Below are 21048 nucleotides of genomic sequence, written 5' to 3'. Positions count from 1 at the left end.
GCAGATGATTCACAAAATAAAAATACTATGTTATTATAGAGGAATGCTTAGAAAAACAAGATGGCTTTAAGAGATTAAAAATATTATCAAAATTTAAAAAATCAAAAACAAAACTGGAAAAAACTTGAGAAAATTTCCTAGAATACAGAATAAGAAGTCAAAGATGGAAAATATACGGGGAGAAAAAAGAGGAATGAAGACTAATGCAAGAGGTCCAAGGTGAGACTTTCAGAGTTCCAAACAGAGAATCAATAAAATGGAAAAGATGAAAACAGCAAAGAAATAACTGAAGAAAAATTTCCAGAGCTGATGAGTGTCATAGTTCTTTAGAACTGTTCTTTAGAATCATTGAGGACTGAACCAAAATAATTTTTTTATAAAAGACCTATATCAAATTGTGAGATTTTAGAACACCAAGAATAAAGAAATGATTTTAAAAGATTTCCCAGAGGAAAAAAGTCTCTCAAGGTATGTGAGTTAGACTAGCATTAGACACACTGGAAGCCAAAAACCATGGAACAATGTCTTCAATTTTCTGATAGAGATTGTCTTTCAAGGTACACTTCTAAAGCTAGACCATCAATCAACTATAAGGAGGGAGAAGAAAAACATTTCCAGGGACTTCTCAAATTTACTTCCTGTGCTTCCTCTTCTTAGAAAGATAATCAAGAATGTTCTCTATCAAAACAACGGTGTCAACAAAGAAAGAAGACAAGTTGGGATACTGAGGACAGTTCATGGGACATGCTTACACGAAAAAAAAAAAGTTGTTTATCTGAAATTAAAGGGGATTCTGTGTTTTTATTTGCTAAATCTGGCAACTCTAGAAGGAGGATCCAATCTACTCAAGTAGAGAATGCCCAGAATTAAAGCAATACAGTAGGCCTAAAATTTACCAAGTCCTGAGTGGAACCAAAGGACAGAAGCTCTGCCAGACAGGTATTCAGAGAAAAGGGGGCCTCTGAAAAACAGGGCAATTGGGACAGCAGAGAAACCTGTGGTCCTGATAAAGACTATTCAAGAAAAAGTTGCTGGCAAATTAAACATTATACAAAAATGTCACTGCCCTGTGTTGAAAGAAGCAAATTAAAATGTAAGATGATGCTAACCTGCAAATAAAGTGTAAGATTTGGCTTTGATATCAAGGACACAGTAGAAATGCAAGTGTAGGAGGAAGGTTATAGCTCAAGTGGTAGAGTGTATGCTCAGCACCCAAGGGGTCCCGGGTTCAATCCCCCATACCTCCTCCAAGTGGAAATCGATGAAGTCAACCTCATTACCTTCCCCTCAGGAAACAATGCAAGCAGGGTTTGAGGTTTCATTTCTTCCATAAATAAGAAATGCAATGTAATGAACAGTGAATAAAGTTTACAGATTTATTACAAAGTAAAAGTTTTATTTCTAACTTCTAGCATCAACCTCCCAAGAGAATATGAAAGATTCGGATGAAGGTGCAGAACTGGACTTTATGACAAACTTGATCACGTAAAGGGTAAATACAGAAAGTGGAAGGTGGAATGGGAAAGAAAAATGGAAAGAAGGGTATTGGGGATAATCTCCTCCTTTTACATAAAGAGGAGTTGGGATACTGACAAAAGTTAGTAGACCAAGCAATAGAGGCTTCAGTCTACTACTTACTAACTAAAAGAAAATCTAAAGGTAATAATTTAACTGTTAAATATGGGAGGAGGAGGGGGCTCAGGAAAACAGATCATGCAAATGAGTTAAATCTTCATTTTTCATAGCAGGTTATCAATGGATACTGCCTAAAATTAATAAAGCAGAAAATGAAAGAATATGCTTATGATTTAAAGTCATGCAAAAACTGCCAGAAGAACTAAGACCAGCATTATGGACTGAATGTTTGTGTCCCCCTCAAATTCATATGCTAAACGTGATGGTGTTAGGAGGTGGGGCCCGTGGAGGTGCTTAGGTCAGGAGGATGGAGCTCTCATGAATGGGATTAGTACCCTTACCAAAGAATCCTGAGAGAAGTCTCTTGTCCCTTCCTCCATTTGAAGATGCAGAGTGAAGGCGGCTATCTGCCAATCAGGGAACATGCCCTCACCAAAAACCTGACCATGCAGGCACTCTGATCTTGTATGTCCAGGCCCCAGAACTGTGAGAAATACATTTTTTGTTGTTTATTAACTACCCAGTCTAGGTATTCTGTTATAGCTGCCCGAACTAAGACAACCAGACACAGAAGAGATTATTTTTGTGGAATGAAATTGTGGGAAAGGAGTCCTAAGGCAGGAGACCATTGCTTTTCTTGCTTTTATGATAAGCTGTTCATTATTATTTGGTTTACTGTCACAGGCGTGTATGATTTTGATATAGATTTTAAAAATTAAACCACGTAGTAGGTCTGGGCTTGTAGTATGTTCAAGCAAAAAGATTTGTGAGACCTCCTTGCCATTTTATAAGAGCTTTTTCAGTGAACTGAAGACAAAGTTATTGTTTCCCTTAGATGCCAAATTGATGCAAAACTTAAATGGAAGAGCTTTGTCCTCTTAATCGTTCCTGTTTCCCTGTCTGAAGTTCATATTAGGAGGATGGGTATTTCAGTCCACCTAATTTGGTAATTGGGCTGCATCAGACAATATTCAAAGTTGTTTCAACACGTTTATAAGCTGAAGTTTTTGTAGTGGCCAGAAGGTGGCATCAAGATCAACTGAGTGCTTGCTTTTTAGTAGAAATCCCAAAGAAAAGGCTCATACCCAAGAATCATGAATAACTTCCCTGCAACTCAAAAGGCAGAGAAAGTTACACACATCAACAAAGCACATATTTTCCTCTGAGTCTGTTTTATCTGTTTCGTCATTTTAGGAAACTCCCAGTGTTTCCTCCAATATCCTTTCGGTTAGGCATGGATAGACAAAGCACAGAATGACCAAACTCTATCCCAAACACTGGCACACCATCTCTAAGCATGGAATTTAAGCTCAGTTAGGAATGTTTTTGAGAGTTAAGAGTCAAAGCATTGCTGTAAGTGTGACACCAAGGAGTGCAAATACTCTGTTACAGTCTAACAAGTGTGTCCTGGACTAAACTGTCTGGAGTGCCTAAATTGCTCACACATCCTAACATCGATGCATTCATTTCATTTTGCAATATATATCAATTATACTTCAATAAAAAAAGAAAATACACGCACATTTATTTGTATTTCTTTTTCAATTTAATGATACTTTTTACCAGTTTATGTTCAAGATTTTAAGGACTAGATTAAACATGGAACACAGAAAAGCAATTTCACTATCAACGTGCAGCGCTAAGGAGTACAGAATCTGGAAAGTCTGCTGTAGTCTTATGGAGGTTTCCCCTGTTTTGTAACAAGTTATTTTTCTCTTGCTGCTTTTAAGATTCTCTCCTTGTCTTTAACTTTGGACAGTTTAATTATAATGTTTCTTGGTAAGGGTGCACCTTATTTGTAATTTTCTGTGCTTCCTGGATCTAAATGGATGCACCTTATTTGTAACTTTCGGTGCTTCCTGGATCTAAATGTCTGCTTGCTTCCCCAGGTTAGGGAAGCTTTTAACCATTATTTCTTTGAAGAAGCTTTCTGCACTGTCTTTTTTTCTCCTTCTGGGACCCATATAATGCAAGTATTGATCCACCTGATGATGCCCCATGTGTCACTTAAGTTATCTTCACTCTTTCTCATTCTTTTTTTCTTTTTTTCCTCTGATTGGATAAATTCTACTGCCCTGTCTCAGAGTTTGCTGATTCCTTCTATGCTTACCTAGTCTGCTGTTGAAACTATTGATTTTTTCACTTCAATTTTTATATTATTCAATTCTGTGATTTCTGTTGATACTTTCTTAGATTTTCTATCTCTTTGTTGAAATTCTCACTTTGTTTATGCATTGTTCTGGCCTCGGTGAGCATGTTAATGACATTTATTTTGAATTACATCAGGGAAGTAATTTGTCTCTGTTTTATTAAAGTCTGTTTTTGGAGCTTTATCTGTTCTTTTGTTTGGAACATATTCCTCTATTTCTTCATTTTCCTTGCCTCTGTGTATTGGTTTCTGTGCATTAGACAGATTGCCTCTCAGTCTGACAGAGTAGTCTCCTGTAGGAGATGAACCTTAATGTTCAGCCTAGCCCCAGCTCTCAACTGTCTCTCAAACCTTTGTGCATGTACAAGTTGCCTTCTTTGTTCTTAGTGGCTCCTGTTAGTTGAGTAGTGCCAAGATCTGTCAGTGTCCCAAAGGGGTGGGTCTCAGTCAGCTCTAGATGCAGGCTGATTGGAAGCTGGACCCTCAGATACCAGCTTTTAAAGTATGTAAATAGATCCCTTTCTGGGAAAGACTGGGAAAATAGGCATTTCTGTCTGCTCCCTTTGCACTGATCACTGAGGGGATAGCCAGTATGTGGGACTGATGCATGAAAGCCCCAATGGCCATTAGAGCCAGATCGAGGGGTGTATCCCCTGGGTGGCAGTTGCAAGAGCTGGGGCACTAGATGTGTGCACAGGTTCCTTCCAGGTAGTCAGTAAAAGCTCGAGCTGCCAGAGGGAGAACACAGAGACAGTGCCCACCGGCCTCCCTAAACCTCTGTGGAGGACTGAAGTCATCCCCTAGACGTGTGCCAGTTAGAAGTCTGACCCTCAGTCAGCAGCTTTGGAAGTATGCAAATAGCCTTCTTTCAGGAACAGACTGGGAAATGGGTGTTTCCGTCTGTTCCCTCTGAGCTGAGCCTGGAGGGATTAACCACAAGGCGCTCTTGTAAGCTATTAAGAACTTCTTTGTTTGCTATAGTCTTTTGGGTCTGTGGATCCAAGGCTCCTGGCTTTCAGAGCTGGGTGTTTTGGGGGCCTGTCCCTAGGGTCAGAGTCTTAAAAGCTGGGGCACTAGATATGGAGTCCAAACCTTTTAGTTCTGAGGCGTAAGCTGGGATTTGGGCATTCCCTCCCAATTGTATGGCGCTGTGCCAGGCATGGGGTTTATGGTAAAACTGTGTCTCAGCCTTTCCTACCCATTTGATGTGGGTATTTCTTGTTCACCTGAGACGTAGGAGTCACTCAGCTTGTTTCTGGATTTCTTTCAGAGGGAACTGCTCTGTGTGTAGCTATCAATTCAGTGTGTCCATGGGAGGAGGTGAGTTCAGAAGCCTCCAATGTTGCCATCTTGGACTGGAACTCTCTCTGAAATCCACAGATTTTTTGACTGTATCCCTGAAGACTGAGAAATCCTTGAAGAAAACTCTTGTCTTATTTCCTAGAGTATGTCCAACATTTTGTATAATGACTGGCCCTTCGGAGACCTCATGAATGATATAATATTGAAATTGAAAGTGCTTTGTAGAAAGAGAGGACATGCAAGTTTCACCCTAATTACTGTTCTCTCATTTAATTTTTTTGTACTGTTACCAGAAAATTAAGGCCAAGTAGGTTGTATCCCCTGTCCACAGGTCAATGGTGGAAGGAAGTAAACTTAAGATTTGACACGAGAGTATGTATTTTTCTTCAACAGACTATTTTGTCTGTTTTTCTTTCAAAGGGCTTTAATAAGTAAGGTAATTGCCTCAGCGCATGTACTTTAAAGATGTTCATTTTTGGAAAATTTGGAAAGAGTATGAAAGTATAACATTTTTGGTAGAATCTTGTAATGCATATTAATATATAAATAAGAAATAAAAATTACTCATAATTCTATTTAATGGTATCTGTCATTAATTCTTTTTCAAAATAAAAAAAATTCAATATTTTCCTCCCTACATGCTCATTGTGAACAATTAAAACAGTTCAAGATATAAATGAGCAATAAGAATGGTCTTCTAAAATGTAAACTAGATTGTATCATTCTCCTGCTGAATACCTTTCTATGTCCTTCCTGCACTTACAAATAATCCAAATACTTTAAAGGGCACATAGGACCACAAAATCTGACTCTTACCTGCTTCTCAGACATTTGCTCATTCCTCTGCCCTCCTTGTTTGCCACATTTCAGCCTCCCAGGCTTCCTTCTGTTCCTGCAGTATCATAGGCTCATTCCTACCTCAGGACCTTTGCCCTTGTCTCTGGCTTTAAAGCTCCTACCAGGGTTTAAAGGGTTAGTTTCTTCCCAGTCTTCATATTTCAATTTAAAAGTCACCTCCTCAAAGTCCTAACCTGCCCCGTGCAACCATGAGGCAGCTCACTGTATAGCAGTCATTCTATAGGGGGCCACCTGTTTTGGTTTTTTCTTTATAGCATTTATCACAATTTGAAATTATCTTGTTTGCTTACTTCTTTACCACAGTTGCTCTCTAATTGAAAGTAAGCTTTATGAGTTCAGGTAGCTTGTCTATTTGATTGCAGTATAGCCTCAGCCTTTAGAACACTTTCTGGGACATAGTAGTAGCTCAAGAAATCCATAAATAAAAATATAATCCCACTACCCAGAAATAATTACTGTAAGCATGTGTATATCCCTGCATATTTAGGTGTTTTTATTTACGTGATATTCACATATCTCATAAGGCAGAATTTACTACACATTACGTTTTAGTAACCTGACTTCTTGAATTAACAATATATCATGAACATATTTCCGTGCCAATAAATATATCTCTATTCAATCATTTTTAATGATTAAATAGTATTTTATTGTATGACTGTACAATAACTCACTTAATCAATCTCTTATTGATAGACATTTAGGCTGTTTCCATTTTATTATTACTATTTCATAGTACCTATAATATTAGAAAAGCTTATGCAAATTTCCATTAGTAAGTTTCTAGGAGAAAACTGCTGAAGCAAAAAGAATATATAAATTTGATAAATATTTAATAAAATGTGATAAATATCATATTGCAGTACCACCAGTAGAAAAGAAGATGATTTTTCCCCCCTCACTCTGGTCAACCTTGGAAATTTTAACATTTTATATTTATTTGACAACCTAATAAGCTAAAGTAATACCTCTTTATTTTGCATTTGTTTTTTTAACTGTGGTTGAATAATACTTTCTATTATTACTGGCCATTTATTATTTCCTATTTATTACTTTTGCCAACTTCTATACTGAATCAATTGAATGATCATCTTTTTCTTCTTGATTTTGTAAAACCAGTTCATATAATAAAGCTACTGACCCGTTTTCAGGTATATATGTTGAAAAAAATTTCTTCCTGAATTGCCATTTATCTTTTAACTTTGTATGCAGTGGGTTAAAGTGGGTTTGCTTTGTGTGATAATATACTTTAAAATTTCTGTTACATTTTCTGGCTTTGGTGTCATGTTTAGAAAAAGCTTCTTTACCCCATTACTTACATAAATATACCCCTGCATTTTCTTGTTACTTTTTTGGTTGTATATTTTATACACAAAATCTTCAATGTTTCAGCACTCATTTTGGTGTAAGGTATGAGATTAATATCCAATGTTATTTTATATTCAAGAATATAAATAACATTTCAGTCGATTCAACAACACTTATTTAATAACCCATTTTTCTCTATTTACTTGAAATCCCATCTTTATTATATTCAGAATGTATATCTGTAATTGTATTCTTTCTGCCTAGTTCTACCATAGTCCCACGCTGCTTTTAATCACTGAAATCTGATATATTCACTTACTATTAAAAACTCTAAGAGTCATTTAAAGTACATTTCCTTTAAAATTTTCAAATTAATACACATTTATATGAGAAAACAACTGAGAGGCTTAAAATATATATATTGGAATAACATAGGTGGTTCAGAAATCAATATATAAATTTACTATATGATGATTGTGGTATCAGAAATCAGGGAGGAAAAAGAGCGCATTTTTCAACAAACTATTCTGAGATCATTGGCTCTGCAATTGTGAAAAAAAGAAAGTTTGATTCCTACTTTATTCAATAATGCAAAAATAAATTCCAAGTGCACTGGAAATTTAAATATAAAAAAGGAAATAATAGACATACTGGAGGAATATAGGTAAATGTTATTTTCAGGGGGAAGAAGGCAATCATAATCATGACACAAAATCCAGAAACTATAAAGGAAAATTAAGATAATCAGCTCTTAAAAATATATAAACATAGATTTTTAATGGCTCCGTTATATTTCATTAAATAAATTGGCCATTGGCCGTATTTTACTGTCATCCACATATTGTAGATAGCTCTATAGTTTCAATATATTGTTATGATAAATAATACTTTTATGAACATGTCTGTGTTACACCAGGATTATCTTTGAATGATTTTTAAGTACTGAAATTTGTGGTATCCCATTTTTGTTGGAAATAAGTGGGACACTGGCTTAGGTCTGGGAAACACTGTTACAGAGGCCTTTTTAGAAATAGCCTCTTTTAAAGGACTAGAGATTTAGAGATTTGTATGATCTTGTTACCACCTGCTGCTTTCTTTGTCCTTTGTCATGTGAAGGTTCTGTTGGCAACATCTAGGAATTTTTGAGTTACTGAGGTTAAGAATCACCACTCTAGACCAGGGCCTAGTCTAGTTGTCTCTAATAGGCAACAAAGACCTTCCGTAGGAGTCAACTTATCAACCATAAACTCAACCTGGTATGATTAAGGATCTGCCTCTGCCCAACACCCCCACCCACCACCCAGATTTCTGGTTTATCTTGATTGTCCGATAATTCTATTCTGTGAATTTTGTTAACTCTTTTTAAAATCAATTTTTTAAAAATCTGTTTATCTCTTGGAATAATAATCTCTATAGTTAAGGGTAGGCAACTTGGGGAGACAATAGAAATATTCTGAGCCTTGTTTTTTGCTGTTTTAGAGATAAAGAGAGCTGTTGTTGCTTTGGGGTTTTTGTTTGTTTTTTTAACCCTTTCAATACCAATTTTTATAGAAACTGAATTGGTTATGAAGAACCAGAGATCTAGTGAAAATTCAGGTACTACCAGAGAATAAATGGACTGGTGGGAAAGGAGAGAAAATTTTTCTAAAAATACGAGATTTATGTTTTTGTTTTGTTAATGATAAATAAATAGAAAACTTGCTTTCAGAAATGAACATTTCTGTTATGATTAACATCAGAAAGGAGTTTGATGGAACATTCTCCCTTATTTGTTTCAGCTACTCAGGGTCATTGTCAGCAGCAGGCTAGTTGCCATGAAAAGTCCTCCTGCCTCTCACTGAAGACTTTCTAGGTGTGCCCTTCACTTTGAAAGGTGGAGTAATTTGTAAGTAGATACTATGGCAAAAACAATTCTAACAATTGCACTGTCTAGCTTTCTAGCAGCTACTCAGAACTCAGGCTTCCAATAGCCCATGTCGTGAGGCATTTTAAAATACAGCTTCTGATGAAATCACTGGTCTAATGTATCCATTAGAATGATATTTTTACTAAGCAGAGTCTTTATGCATTCCAATAAAGTGCTGCGTAACAATGACATCTTGTCGTAAGTTGTATGGTATGAAACCTCCCAACTGCTTATAAACTGTCTCCAGGAAAAGGGGGAGGCAAGTCCTTTTTTATGAATTTCAATCTTATGAAGTCTGGTAGGATTAATGCAAAAGTGATTTCTAGGTTCCAGCTTAGACAGTAAAATCAAAGCAAAGCAAAGTAGTCATACTCACTCATTAGAGGTGCCCTTTTGGCCACAAAATTGGCCCTGGCTGTCTGTAGGATAGGCCACTCTCCTGGGGTCGCCATTGACCCAGGCTGCAGGAACAAGAAAAGACAAAAATTAGCAACAGCTGGCTAAAGGCAGTCTGGATTTGAGAAATTAAAATGCAGCACTGCAACACACTAACCTCTCCCCTCGGTCACAAAAGATTATTGATTTCCTTCAAAGAGTAATTTCTTAATGAAAAGTAAAATAAAATATGGATGAATCAGTCAGAAAGCACATTTCTTATTCTCTCAGGGTTCATCTGGGTGGTAGCCAAAACATGAGGTAATGCACTTAGAAAATGACATTTATTAAAATGTGGATTAGAGGGCATACTACAAATGCTTGGTTGGCAAGAAGTCACTTTTTCTAGGGCTCAAAACTAAATGACTTCAGAGCAGAGCTAATAAATGTACAGTAAATATTATGAGGTAATTCTTTTGGGTTATACATAAGTCAAGACCATTAAAATTCAAAGGAATGAAACTATGATACCGAATTCAAATTGACTAGTTCTTTATGATTCCATGTGACATTATAAAGGCAAACAGTGGCAACTTCAAAGGCAACACATAATAAAAATCTACTGTACATTTTGTCTGATAATCTTAAAGCTGCCTATAAACATCAAGTGTTTTCAGACTTCATGAAATTGAAGATTTGATTCTGTTTTCTCTGCAAACACAGGGTGGGCTCTACCTCACCCTTATTTTCTCAGAATTATAAACCCGCCAGCTGGACTAGAAAATCACAAAGTAACATGCATTAGCTAAATTGGGCAGTACTCCCTAATTCTAGCTGAATGTTTCTAATTTCTTTAATTTGATTAATGCAGTTCCTAAAATCTGGGAAATGCGTTGGTCACCTAATGCTTGCCTCTGCATATGGAAAACTTATCTCTCTGTCCTTTGCTGCCTTTAACATTTGCCCAGCTATCTCCTTTCCCACATTTAATGGATTTGACAGTTCCTGTTACAATTCAATCACTCTTATGTACACGGCCTGTGTGACTTGGGAAGATAAAAATAAATCAATTCTGAATGAGAATTTTAACATGGAAAAGAAATTTTTCTCAATAATTTTTCTCATCCATCCAAGCCTTTCCTTTTGGTATCTAAGTACCCTGAAAAGTCTCCTTTGTCTATTTCTTTCTCCAGTGTCATAGAGGCTAAATCAGTTTCATCTGCTAATACCTTCTTATAAAATCTGACTCACTCAGGCAGCTCTCTGCTGGCAAATCCTCCCATCTTTAGTTCCCAGAATAAAGTGGACTATAAATAAGGCATTTAAATGACATCTGAGTGTTCAATGTACAATGTCTCCAGACACTATTTTATTAAATTCTGATTTTATATCTTAGTTTGTCAAATACCTAAGAGATCTAATTTTCCCTGAGTCTATATTCTGCAATATGTTTCTTTTAACTTTATCCCGAAATGTTTTATTCCTTTTCTATACAATTATTAATTCAACATGGGCACCTAAAGAAACATTTGGATTGCTAGGTTTGCTACTTAATATTTTTACGATCCTGAACAAGTCACTTAAATGCTTTAGTCTTGGCTTTCTAATTTTTTCCAAAAAAAAAAAAAGTATAATAATACCCAGCCCCAAAGATTGTTGCGATTATGAAAGAAGACAATGAACGTGGGATGCCTAAGGTGGTGCTTGCATGCAAGACAGACTCTGATGTTAGTTCCTGTCTTACTTGGGTTTCACAGAAACCCAACACTGAGACAAGGACTTCGATGCAGGTTGTTAATTTGGGAAGTGATTCCAAGAAGCTTAAGTGGGAGTGAGAGAGAATGAGGCCAGGAAGCCAATAAAAATGCACATTGACAAGTGGGATCCTGTTGTGGGAAGATGTGACTCCCTGCTGCTGCGGACCTTCTGAGGAACCATGTAGAACATGTGCCCACGTGCCCATATCGGTGGGCGTGGTGCAACCACCCACCACTGCTGCAAGCAAACTTGGAGGGACTGAGCGGGTGTGGGGAGGGGTATCAGCAGCATCTGCTGTCGTTTAATTTCCCTTTTTCATCATCAGTCAATCAATTAAAGAATTCACTAAGTGACCACTATGTATCCTGTACTAGAAGTCAGTACCAGAATAATTTATGTCCGAGTTCTCAAGGAACACATGAAAAGGAAAGAATAAAATTTATAGAAGGCTTGGAGAAGAGGTGGGATCTGGGAAAGACTGGAAGATGACTAGGATTTGAGAAGGAATAGGGAAGGTGACCAGGAGTAGGGGAGGAATTACAGGTTGAGGAAATAGAGTAATAAGAAGAGCATTAATTTACTCATTGCTCACATGTGTCAAGTACTATGCTAAATATGGCATCCATTTCTCACTTGAGTCTCACAATAACTCCATGATAGAGGCTCACAGTGATGCTAGGAAGTAGATGTTATTTTCATCTCGGATTTTATTTGCAGCTTGGGGTTTTATTTGCTCCTCAAGATTATCCAGCTTTTAAGTGGCATACAACAGGGTTTGAACTTACATGGGTTGCTCTCCAGGGCCCATGCTTTCAACACTAGACTATTGTCACTGTAAATGCTGCTTACTAAAGGATTAGGAATGAGCTTGTTAACAGCGGGAAACAACAAGGATATCACCTAAATGAGGAGCAGCAGTATGTTAGACACATATGGTAGGAAAGGCGATGATACGGGCAATTTTGAAACCTTCGCCATTTGAAAAGAAGAACTTTGTACTTGGCAGGTGAAGGAGAGTCGACAGGGATCTGATGCCCAGCGATAAAGGAGAGGAGGAGGAAGATGGAAGTGTCAAGGGAAAAGTGCTCCTTCTGGATTTCGTAGTTTGGAATTGTGGCAAGTGGCTGTTTATGAAGCTGCTGCTACACCTCCCCACATTGCCCCTGGCACAGAAGTTTTGCTGCAGATGGTCTGTCTGAGCTGGAACATCAAGTCTTTGAGCTGAAAGCTACAAGGGCCAGTTCAACCAAGTCATCTCGGTCAAGGGTATCTAGTTTTCTTTATCTTACCCACTAAGTCCCCATCTCTCTACACCTCCACTGGAGGAATATAACAGGGGAATAAAGAGGAAAGGAGATATGCAGTAGCAGTCATTTTTGGCTGCTAGTAAAGGGCTTCTCTTTAGTAAAGTAAGCAAAGTTAAGGACTTTTCCCATTCTACTCCCTTTCTTGGAATTTCTCTGTTCATGGAACTTCTAGAACTGTGCTGCCCAATATGGTGGCCACTAGCTACACATGACTACAGAGCACTTAAATGTGGCTTATCTGAACTGAGACAGACTTACTGCAAAATACATGCCAGGTTTTAAAGACAGTATGAACAACAGAAAAAAAGAATGTAAATACCTCATTAATAATGTTTATATTGATTACATTTGAAATAATATTTGGTTATTTAATTTAATAGGGTATATTATTATAACTAATTTTGTCTGTATCTTTTTACTCCCTTAAATGTGGCTACGAGGAAATTTAACATTATACTTGTGACTCACGTTATGTTTCTCTTAGAAGATGTTCTAGACTACTTCCCCACAGAGGTCAAGGGTTTCTCAAATAAGGTGATTAATAGTGCCATAGCAACACCGATTTGTATGTCAGTCCTTCTCAAACCCTTCATATCCAACACATCCTTTTTATAAAAATATTTGACAGTGTTCTTTTTATAATCTTGAAATAATATCCACGCATAACTCACCCCCCCACATACACACTTTATCTTTAAAAAAAAAAACATAAGGGGTACTAACTATGATGTAAATGAGAAATAAGAATTTATAATGAAAGAGCGTCCATATCAATCTGCAAATGCTCATATGTGACAAACCAGAAGACATAATGAAAGAGGCGCCTGCACCTATAGGCAGGATCCCTGAATGTAACGGTTATAACTGCGGGAGGACTGAGGCATAGTGTGTAGGAGACAAGTGGTGTTGTCGATGATGCGATTTTTCCTACGTGAACAAATTTTAGTAAATTCTAACCAAAAGGAGTACAATCTTTCCTCAAATTCCCTTGGTAGTTATTAAAATGTTATTCATGCAAAAATGAAAATGAGCAATTTTAAAACAGAAGTTCCAAATTCAAATATTTAAAAGCAAGTTGTCACCCACAGGAGTGGGGCAACGGGAGAGTTAGACAGGGAGTGGGGCAACTCTTGGTTGTGCAGAGCTGTCCCAGATGTTGGCAAACATCTATCTCCTCTGGCTCCCACCCACTCACCACATGACTGTGGTACCTCCAAAACATTGTGACAATCAAAAGGTGAACTCAAATTTTCCAAAAGACCCACTCTGCAGTGGTGCTGCTCCAGTGAAGAGCCACTGATTTAGGTGTTTATTCACACTCTTAAAAATCTCAAAAAATATGTAGATTCCACATTGCCTGTTCTTCTCCAGGATTTTTGAGGGGATATGCTATCATGGAGTTCTTTCTTATAAGTTAAGTCCATGTACTTTTAAAAAATTCACTAGTTTTATTTTTTTTAGATTCTACATAAAAGTGATATCATATAGTATTTGTCTTTCTCTGTCCGACCTTATTCCACTAAGCGTCATAACCTCCAAGTGCATTCATGTTGTTGCAAATGGCAAAATTTCATTCTTTTTAATGGCTAGGTAGTATTCCATGGTTTTGTGTGTGTGTGTGTGTGTGTGTGTGTATGTGTCTTCTTTCACATCTTTATCCATTCATCTGTGGATGGACACAAGTTGCTTCCATATCTTGGCAACTGTAAATAATGCTATGAACACTGGGGCATTGGGGTACATGTATATTTTCAAATTAGTGTTTTTGTTTATTTTGGACATAGACCCAGGAGTGGAACTGCTGGGTCAAATGGTAGTTCTATGTTGTTGTTGTTGTTGTTTTGTTTTGTTTTGTTTTGTTTTTCTTTTTTTTGAGAAAACTCCATACTGTTTTCCACAATGGCTGTATCAGTTTACATTCCCACCAACAGTGTAAGAGGATTCCCTTTTCTCCACATTCTTGCCGATATTTGTTATTTGTGTTCTTTTTGATGATAGCCATTCTTACCAGTATGAGGTGATATCTCTTTGTGTTTTTAATTTGCATTTCTCTGACGATTAACAATTTTGACCATATTTTCATGTGCCTGTTGGCCATTTTTATGTATTCTTTGTAAAGATGTCTATTTTAAAATTTGTATGGAAACACAAAAGATCCCAAATAGCCAAAACAATCTTTAGAAAGAAGAACAGAGCTGCAGGAATCACGCTGCCTGACTAAAGACTACAATACAAAGCTACAATAATCAAAAAGTATGGTAATGACACAATAACAGACACATAGATCAGTGGAATAGAATAGAGAGCCTTGAAATAAATCCACACATTTCTGGTCAGTTAATCTACAATAAAGGAGACAAGAATATACAATGGAGAAAAGACAGTCTCTTCTATCAGTGGTACTGGGAAAACTGAACAGCTACATGTAAAAAAATGAAATTAGAATACTCTTTAACACCATATGCAAAAATAAACTCAAAATGGATTAAAGACATAAATGTAAGACTGGAAACCATAAAACTAGAATAAAACAGTCTGGACACTCTGACATAAATCATAGCAATAATTTTTTGGATCTGTCTCCTAAGGCAAAAGAAATAATAATAAAAATAAATAAATGGTGCCTAACTAAACTTTAAAAGATTTTGCACAGCAAAGGAAACCATCAACAAAAAGAAAAACTACAGAATGGGATAAAATATTTGAAAATTATATGACTAATAAGGGGTTAATATCCAAAATATATAAACAGTGCATACATAAAAAAAAAAACCTCAATTAAAAAATGGACAGAAGACCTGAATAACCCCATTTATTTTTATTCAGCTGATCATCATACATGGTGGCTTTCAAATATGTCCATAAATTATTTGACATTTTTTCTTCAAATAGTGGTGCTTAATTCTCCATCCTTTGAGTGTGGACTAGACTTAGAAACTTGCTTCTCATGAATGGCATGTGACAGAATAACATTTGATGACAAGAGTAGTCATAATAGGCAATGCAGCTTCCTCTTTGCCTCTCCCTCTAAGATCACTAGCTCTAGGGAAAGCCAACTGCCATGTCCTGAGGGCTCTCAGACAGTCCTACAGAAAAGCCCACGTGATTGTCAGAAGTCAGTGAGAACCGAAGCTTCCTGCTAACATCCCAGCAGGGGGCCATCTAAAAGGTGGCGTCCTCCACAGTCAAGCCTTCAGCTGACTGCAGCCTTGGCTTACATGTTGACAGCTACCTCATGAAGGACTCAAAGCCCTTGCCACCCAACTAAGCTGTTCCCAATTCCTAACCACAGGAACAGTGAGATAAGAAATGTTTGTTACGATATGTTGCCAAGTTTGCGAGTAATTTGTTATTCAGCAATAGAAAATTACTACATAGCTTTTAAAAATCTTTCATATACTTGAAAGAAGCAGTGAAATCATCTTTCTCTCCTTCAACCTAAATATTCACAATAGTTAAATTTTCTTTCTATTTGTTTCGTCTTGTTTTAAACTCATAGCTACAATTGCTAGGACTTAAGTATTTTTTGTGTGTCTTCACTATATGATTTAATACATGGAGCCTGCAACTTAATTTCAAAAATTCTTTAGGGCTTAACCAATTATACAGTATCTGATATCTATTTATCTTAATTCTTAAGAGAAAGAAGTTAGTATGAAAAGGCTTATCTTAAAGTGCTGGTCTAGAATACAGTCAAACTCCCATTCATTCACTCATTCATTCATACTGAATTGTCAGTCATCATATTCCTATTAATTTAAATATTCATTCATTCATTGGGCCTTACTATGTGGTAGGCAAATAAACACTGAAGATACAGAAGTGAACACGTTCATATTTAGTATAATACTATTTTGTAACAAACACGTTCTCCCTAAGGAAACTATGTATCACCCTGATTGGCCAGGGCAGAGGGAAGATGGCTTCAGAAAAATGATAATGGATTTGCTTAAGCTTAACCAAGTCATGACCTTAATTTTAGCTGCTGTTCAAGTTGTAGTCACTCTACTAGAAAAAATCCATAACAGCCTCTGCCCCCTTGGATGCAGCAATTTCTCTAACAAAAGCTTCCCTTTCCCAGTAAGTAAAAAACGCCAGGAGCATCTGCTTGTCACTTGGAAGGGACAGTGCTGTATCCTCGCTATCTTCCCTCAAAGTCACATGACCTCCTAGGTCTTTGTCGCAGTTTAGTCTGCAGGGTTTTAATATTACCTTACTTCACAGGCTACCACACAGATTCCCTGCACTGATGGCATCACACTGATAAGATCTGGAGAATACTGGATAGCATGTGATCTTGCTGCCTTACAAAGACATGTGGGTGCTAATGGATGGGAGAGAGATCTCACGAAAATACAGGGGTCTTCCAGTAAAGACGTGAGGGTCCAGCAGTAATACCGCCTCCAAAGTAAAAGATAAGTTGCTGCACTTTGCATTCTCTGTTATCATAATAGAGGCACAGCGTTTAACAGCTGCCCCAAGAAATAAAGTGTTTTTCAGATAATCCAGGTTACTGTGCAAGCAGGTCTGCCGCTAAGTCTGTAGGGCAGAATGGATTCAATGGCACTTAAAATATCTGTCAGAGAGCAGGATGCTATAGGCGACCTGTGGCAAATGCCCTTTAAGAGAATCACAGTGGGAGGTTCCTATACTTTTGGAGAAAATCCATGTCCTTTCAGCAAATAACTGTTCTTCCTTTGAGAAGTAGCTCCTGAACCTTGAACGATCACCTAATGACATGAGAGGCTCATCAATGAATGAACGTTATCCGATCCATCAAGCCTAAAGTTGTCCGTGCCCAGCAGCACTCCGTTACTGAGCAGAAGTGGTATGTTCACATGATGCGTGAGAAGGTCATGAGGGCACAAGAAAGTTACACAAGAAGACTGCTCACAATAACAGTGTGTCGACTCCTCAGGCACTGCTTTAACACACGCCTATGGCTCATTAAAAGGTCCCTGCGATTCTTTCACTAGGAGGGGAAAAAAAAAAAAACAGATTTATAGATGAGTATGGAGAAGCTGCTGGCTCTGACCAGGCGACATTTTTCTAGGTATCTACTTTGACTGAACAAAAAGATGACCAGAACTGTTTATCTGTTCATAGACACAGGTCAGTGATTTGGCCATGTTATCACAAGCTGGAAAAGAAAAAAAAAAAAAATTAAGCAATGGGAAGGAAGTTTGAGAAATACTTAGAAGGACTGACCTCAAAATGGACCCAGAATATGAAGATATTTATGTATCATGCTGCCGCCTAGTAAAGACCCCTCTGCAGAGACAGCTTTCAATAATCAGATGGAAAAGTACTTGTGTGATGATTTTGTGGAAAAAATAATCATGATGATAGGGATGAAGATTACGTATGGGTTTTGGACAACAGGATTTTTATTCACAAAGACTGACCTGGTTCCCAACAAACCTTATGTGACAAATGTGTCAGCTATGTATGACCAACCCTGAACTCAATCCCCCAGAAGAGTCAGCCTTATGGACCAGTAAAACACCCTATGGGAGATCCAAGGTAGATGTGTTTTTAAGTATTAGTCACTCTCTGGTAAGTCCCAGAAATTACTGGTGAAGTCTTTTGACAGTGGAGGTACTAAAAAAATCAGACACAGGGTCAAAAGACAGCAAAATTTGGTTGATGTTATCTGTATCCACAGACCAGGGAACTTGGAAATACATGTGCTTTTCTTAAAAATAACTTTAAAAACACCAGACCGTATGAACCTATTTGAATAAAATGATCACCATCTCTTTTGGGAGAAAAAAGCATCACCTAGGAAGCAATACCCTTCAAGGCTGGGTTGCAGGATCCTAGCAGGAAACAGATGTCATATTCACACAGGATAATTGCAGAGAGTTTAATAAAGAAATATTTCCAAAAGGTATGGGCTGAGTTAAGGAAAACAAAGAAGCCAGAGGCTGGCAACAACAAGGAGTCGTTTTTTACCTCTAGGCCTGAAGGGGCAAAGGAGGAAGGAGTTCCCCAAATCCAGAGACAGAAGCCAAATGAAGAGAGCTGATGAATGGGACTTGGGGCTCAGGTAGAGGAGGGAGTTAACCTGCAGTGACCCATCAGCAAGGGAGTCAGAGGATTAACTTCTGCAAAATCATTCTCCCACCCTTCACTCTACTGTTGATGCCTCCCACAGACCAAGCCAGACTGGGAGGCAGAGGACAAGAGAGACTGTTGACATCATCACAAATGCCAGCTCGTCAGGGAACAGAGCAGGGTGAAGAGGCGGGGAAATGGAAATACCCAGCCCACACTCTGAACAAGTGAGACCAGCCTACACACGGGGGAACGTCAGATACATTCAGCAAGACATTTCGGACTTCATTAAAGACAAACAAAAACTACCAGAGATACAATGTTTTCAGACCCTCCTTTGTCAGCATTTACTGCTGCATAGGATACACATTCCAACTTCCAGAGTCTGTAAAATGGAAGGGGTGAGAGTAGGAAGTAAAAGATGGGACAAAGAATATTTTTAAAACAAATTTGTAAATAATAACAACAACAATAATAATAATACACAGACTTGAAAGAAAATGGAAAGCCCACCAAATAACCAAGAAACTAAATTAGGCTTTTCACAATATCTCTGTTGTTTTTCTTTGTGAGCAGGTCTGACTCTAAGCTTATTTCATTAAATACTTCTTTTTCTAGTTAATCTAAATAGATGTTAGTCTACCACGATTTACAGCCTCTTCAAGGTTTTGATTCACACTGAAGTGGCTGGAAAGAATGAAGGCAGACATTTATTCATTCTTTTCTTCACTCATTGTACAAATGTTTTCTGAGCCCCCACCGTAAGTCAGCACCACACTAGACTCGGTATTAAAGGTCCCTGCTCTCCCGGAGCCTACAGTCTCCTGGGGAAAATAGATCTTAATGAATTAATTGCACAAATGTGAAATTTCAGTTCTGACAAGTGCTATAAAGGAGCAAAACATGGTACAAAAAGAGGGATTCATAGAGGCAAATGATCAAATGAGGGAGTCAGGGATGATATCCCCGATAAGTAATGCAGGAGCTTAGACCTGAAAAATGAATTGAGGCACAGAGGCTTGCGGCAAATGGACACACAGTCAAAGGTCCTGTGAGAGGTAGGGGCAGAATGGGAACTGGGGACAGAGGAGACCAGTGCAGTGCATGCGTGGGCTGGAGCATGGACCCAGATACTGATGGAGAGGCAGCATTTTAGGTTATTGTATATAATGAACTCCAGGGAGACTGTTTGTCAGTGCCAGATGCACAATCCACAGCAGAGGCTCTGTTCAAATGGGTCCTTCTCATCCTATTCAAATTTTCTTAGAAAAACTCAAGGTCACCACACATTCAGTATCACTCATCTTAGTGGTTACTTGCTTAGTTGTGATTCTATCATTAGCAACAATTGTCTTATATGAAGGAAGAGCTCTCATTGTTCCTAAAAATTGATTCAGTTTATTATATCTGAAAATGTCACATGTGATCTTCATTATTGATATCTACTAGTAAATACACTTTTTGAAAGATCTATGAAATCCTTTGAGGTCTTGCTGGTCAAAAAAGCCCAAATAATGAGATACTATCTGACATAATTTTATTTACTCGTAGTACAAGCACTAACTGAAAGAAAAAAACAGATCTATATTAATAGGTACAGATTATCACAAAGAGTATGTTCCTCTCTTTAGTGGGTACATTATAGAGGCGAATTTTGCAAATAATCACTGACTGTAAACAATGACACTGCAACAAAGTAAACACATACTCAGTCTCACCAAGCGAGACTGTAGCTATCAGATTATTCAAGATTTTTGCTTGCAGAGGAATACTTGCTTTTCTCTTACTCCCTTAGTGCCATTCCCTGACCCTCTCCGGTTTAAGCCCACCTCTACGTGGAATTTGAGGAGGGAGGGAGAGGAGGCAAAGAAAGCACCAGGAGAGTATCAGAGGGTTCTGGTCTGCCCCCTCTTTCAGTAACCTTCATTACTTGAAGACTCCTCATCCATCTTCTTTATTAAATAAAAGGCAGTATAGCACGGTGATTAAGAGTACACGCTCTAGAATTAAACTGTCTGGATCATATTGGTGCATAAGATCAAATGACAAAGTTACACAGCAATCAATACAAATCTGGATCAATCATCTTTTTTCCCTTAATTTTCTCACTATTTTAGAAATAACGTTAAAAGGTCACTCTAAGAGTAGCTGGTGTGTGTGTGTGTGTGAGAAAAGAGAAAGAGAAGAAGAGAAATTATTGGTGAAACACTTCTCTTTGGGCAATTCACAGCATATAAGCATAGATGTTAAGGGGCAGGTGAAAACTTTATTCATGTAAATTATCCTTTCACTCATATCAAGAAATGTATGTTACTGAAGTACCAGGAGCTAGTAGTATTATCTAATATTATCTCTTATTTTCAAACGTTTGCAAAGCATGTTCCTGTTGTGCT

At 37.6% G+C, this 21048-nt stretch overlaps 1 protein-coding gene across 2 annotated transcripts in view; it reads right to left on the bottom strand.

Moving 5' to 3' along the window:
- Window positions 1-21048, bottom strand: part of SLC44A5 (solute carrier family 44 member 5) — a 317439-nt gene that overhangs the window by 49395 nt on the left and 246996 nt on the right. For both annotated transcript variants that reach the window (XM_010963457.3, XM_074376232.1), the window contains one exon: window positions 9535-9619. In XM_010963457.3, the coding sequence (XP_010961759.2) occupies window positions 9535-9619 (85 nt within the window). The remainder of the gene's footprint in view (window positions 1-9534; window positions 9620-21048) is intronic.

Source organism: Camelus bactrianus, chromosome 13 (assembly GCF_048773025.1).
Source record: "Camelus bactrianus isolate YW-2024 breed Bactrian camel chromosome 13, ASM4877302v1, whole genome shotgun sequence".
Classification (NCBI taxonomy): domain Eukaryota; kingdom Metazoa; phylum Chordata; class Mammalia; order Artiodactyla; family Camelidae; genus Camelus; species Camelus bactrianus.
This window is presented reverse-complemented; position numbering and strand designations above follow the sequence as displayed.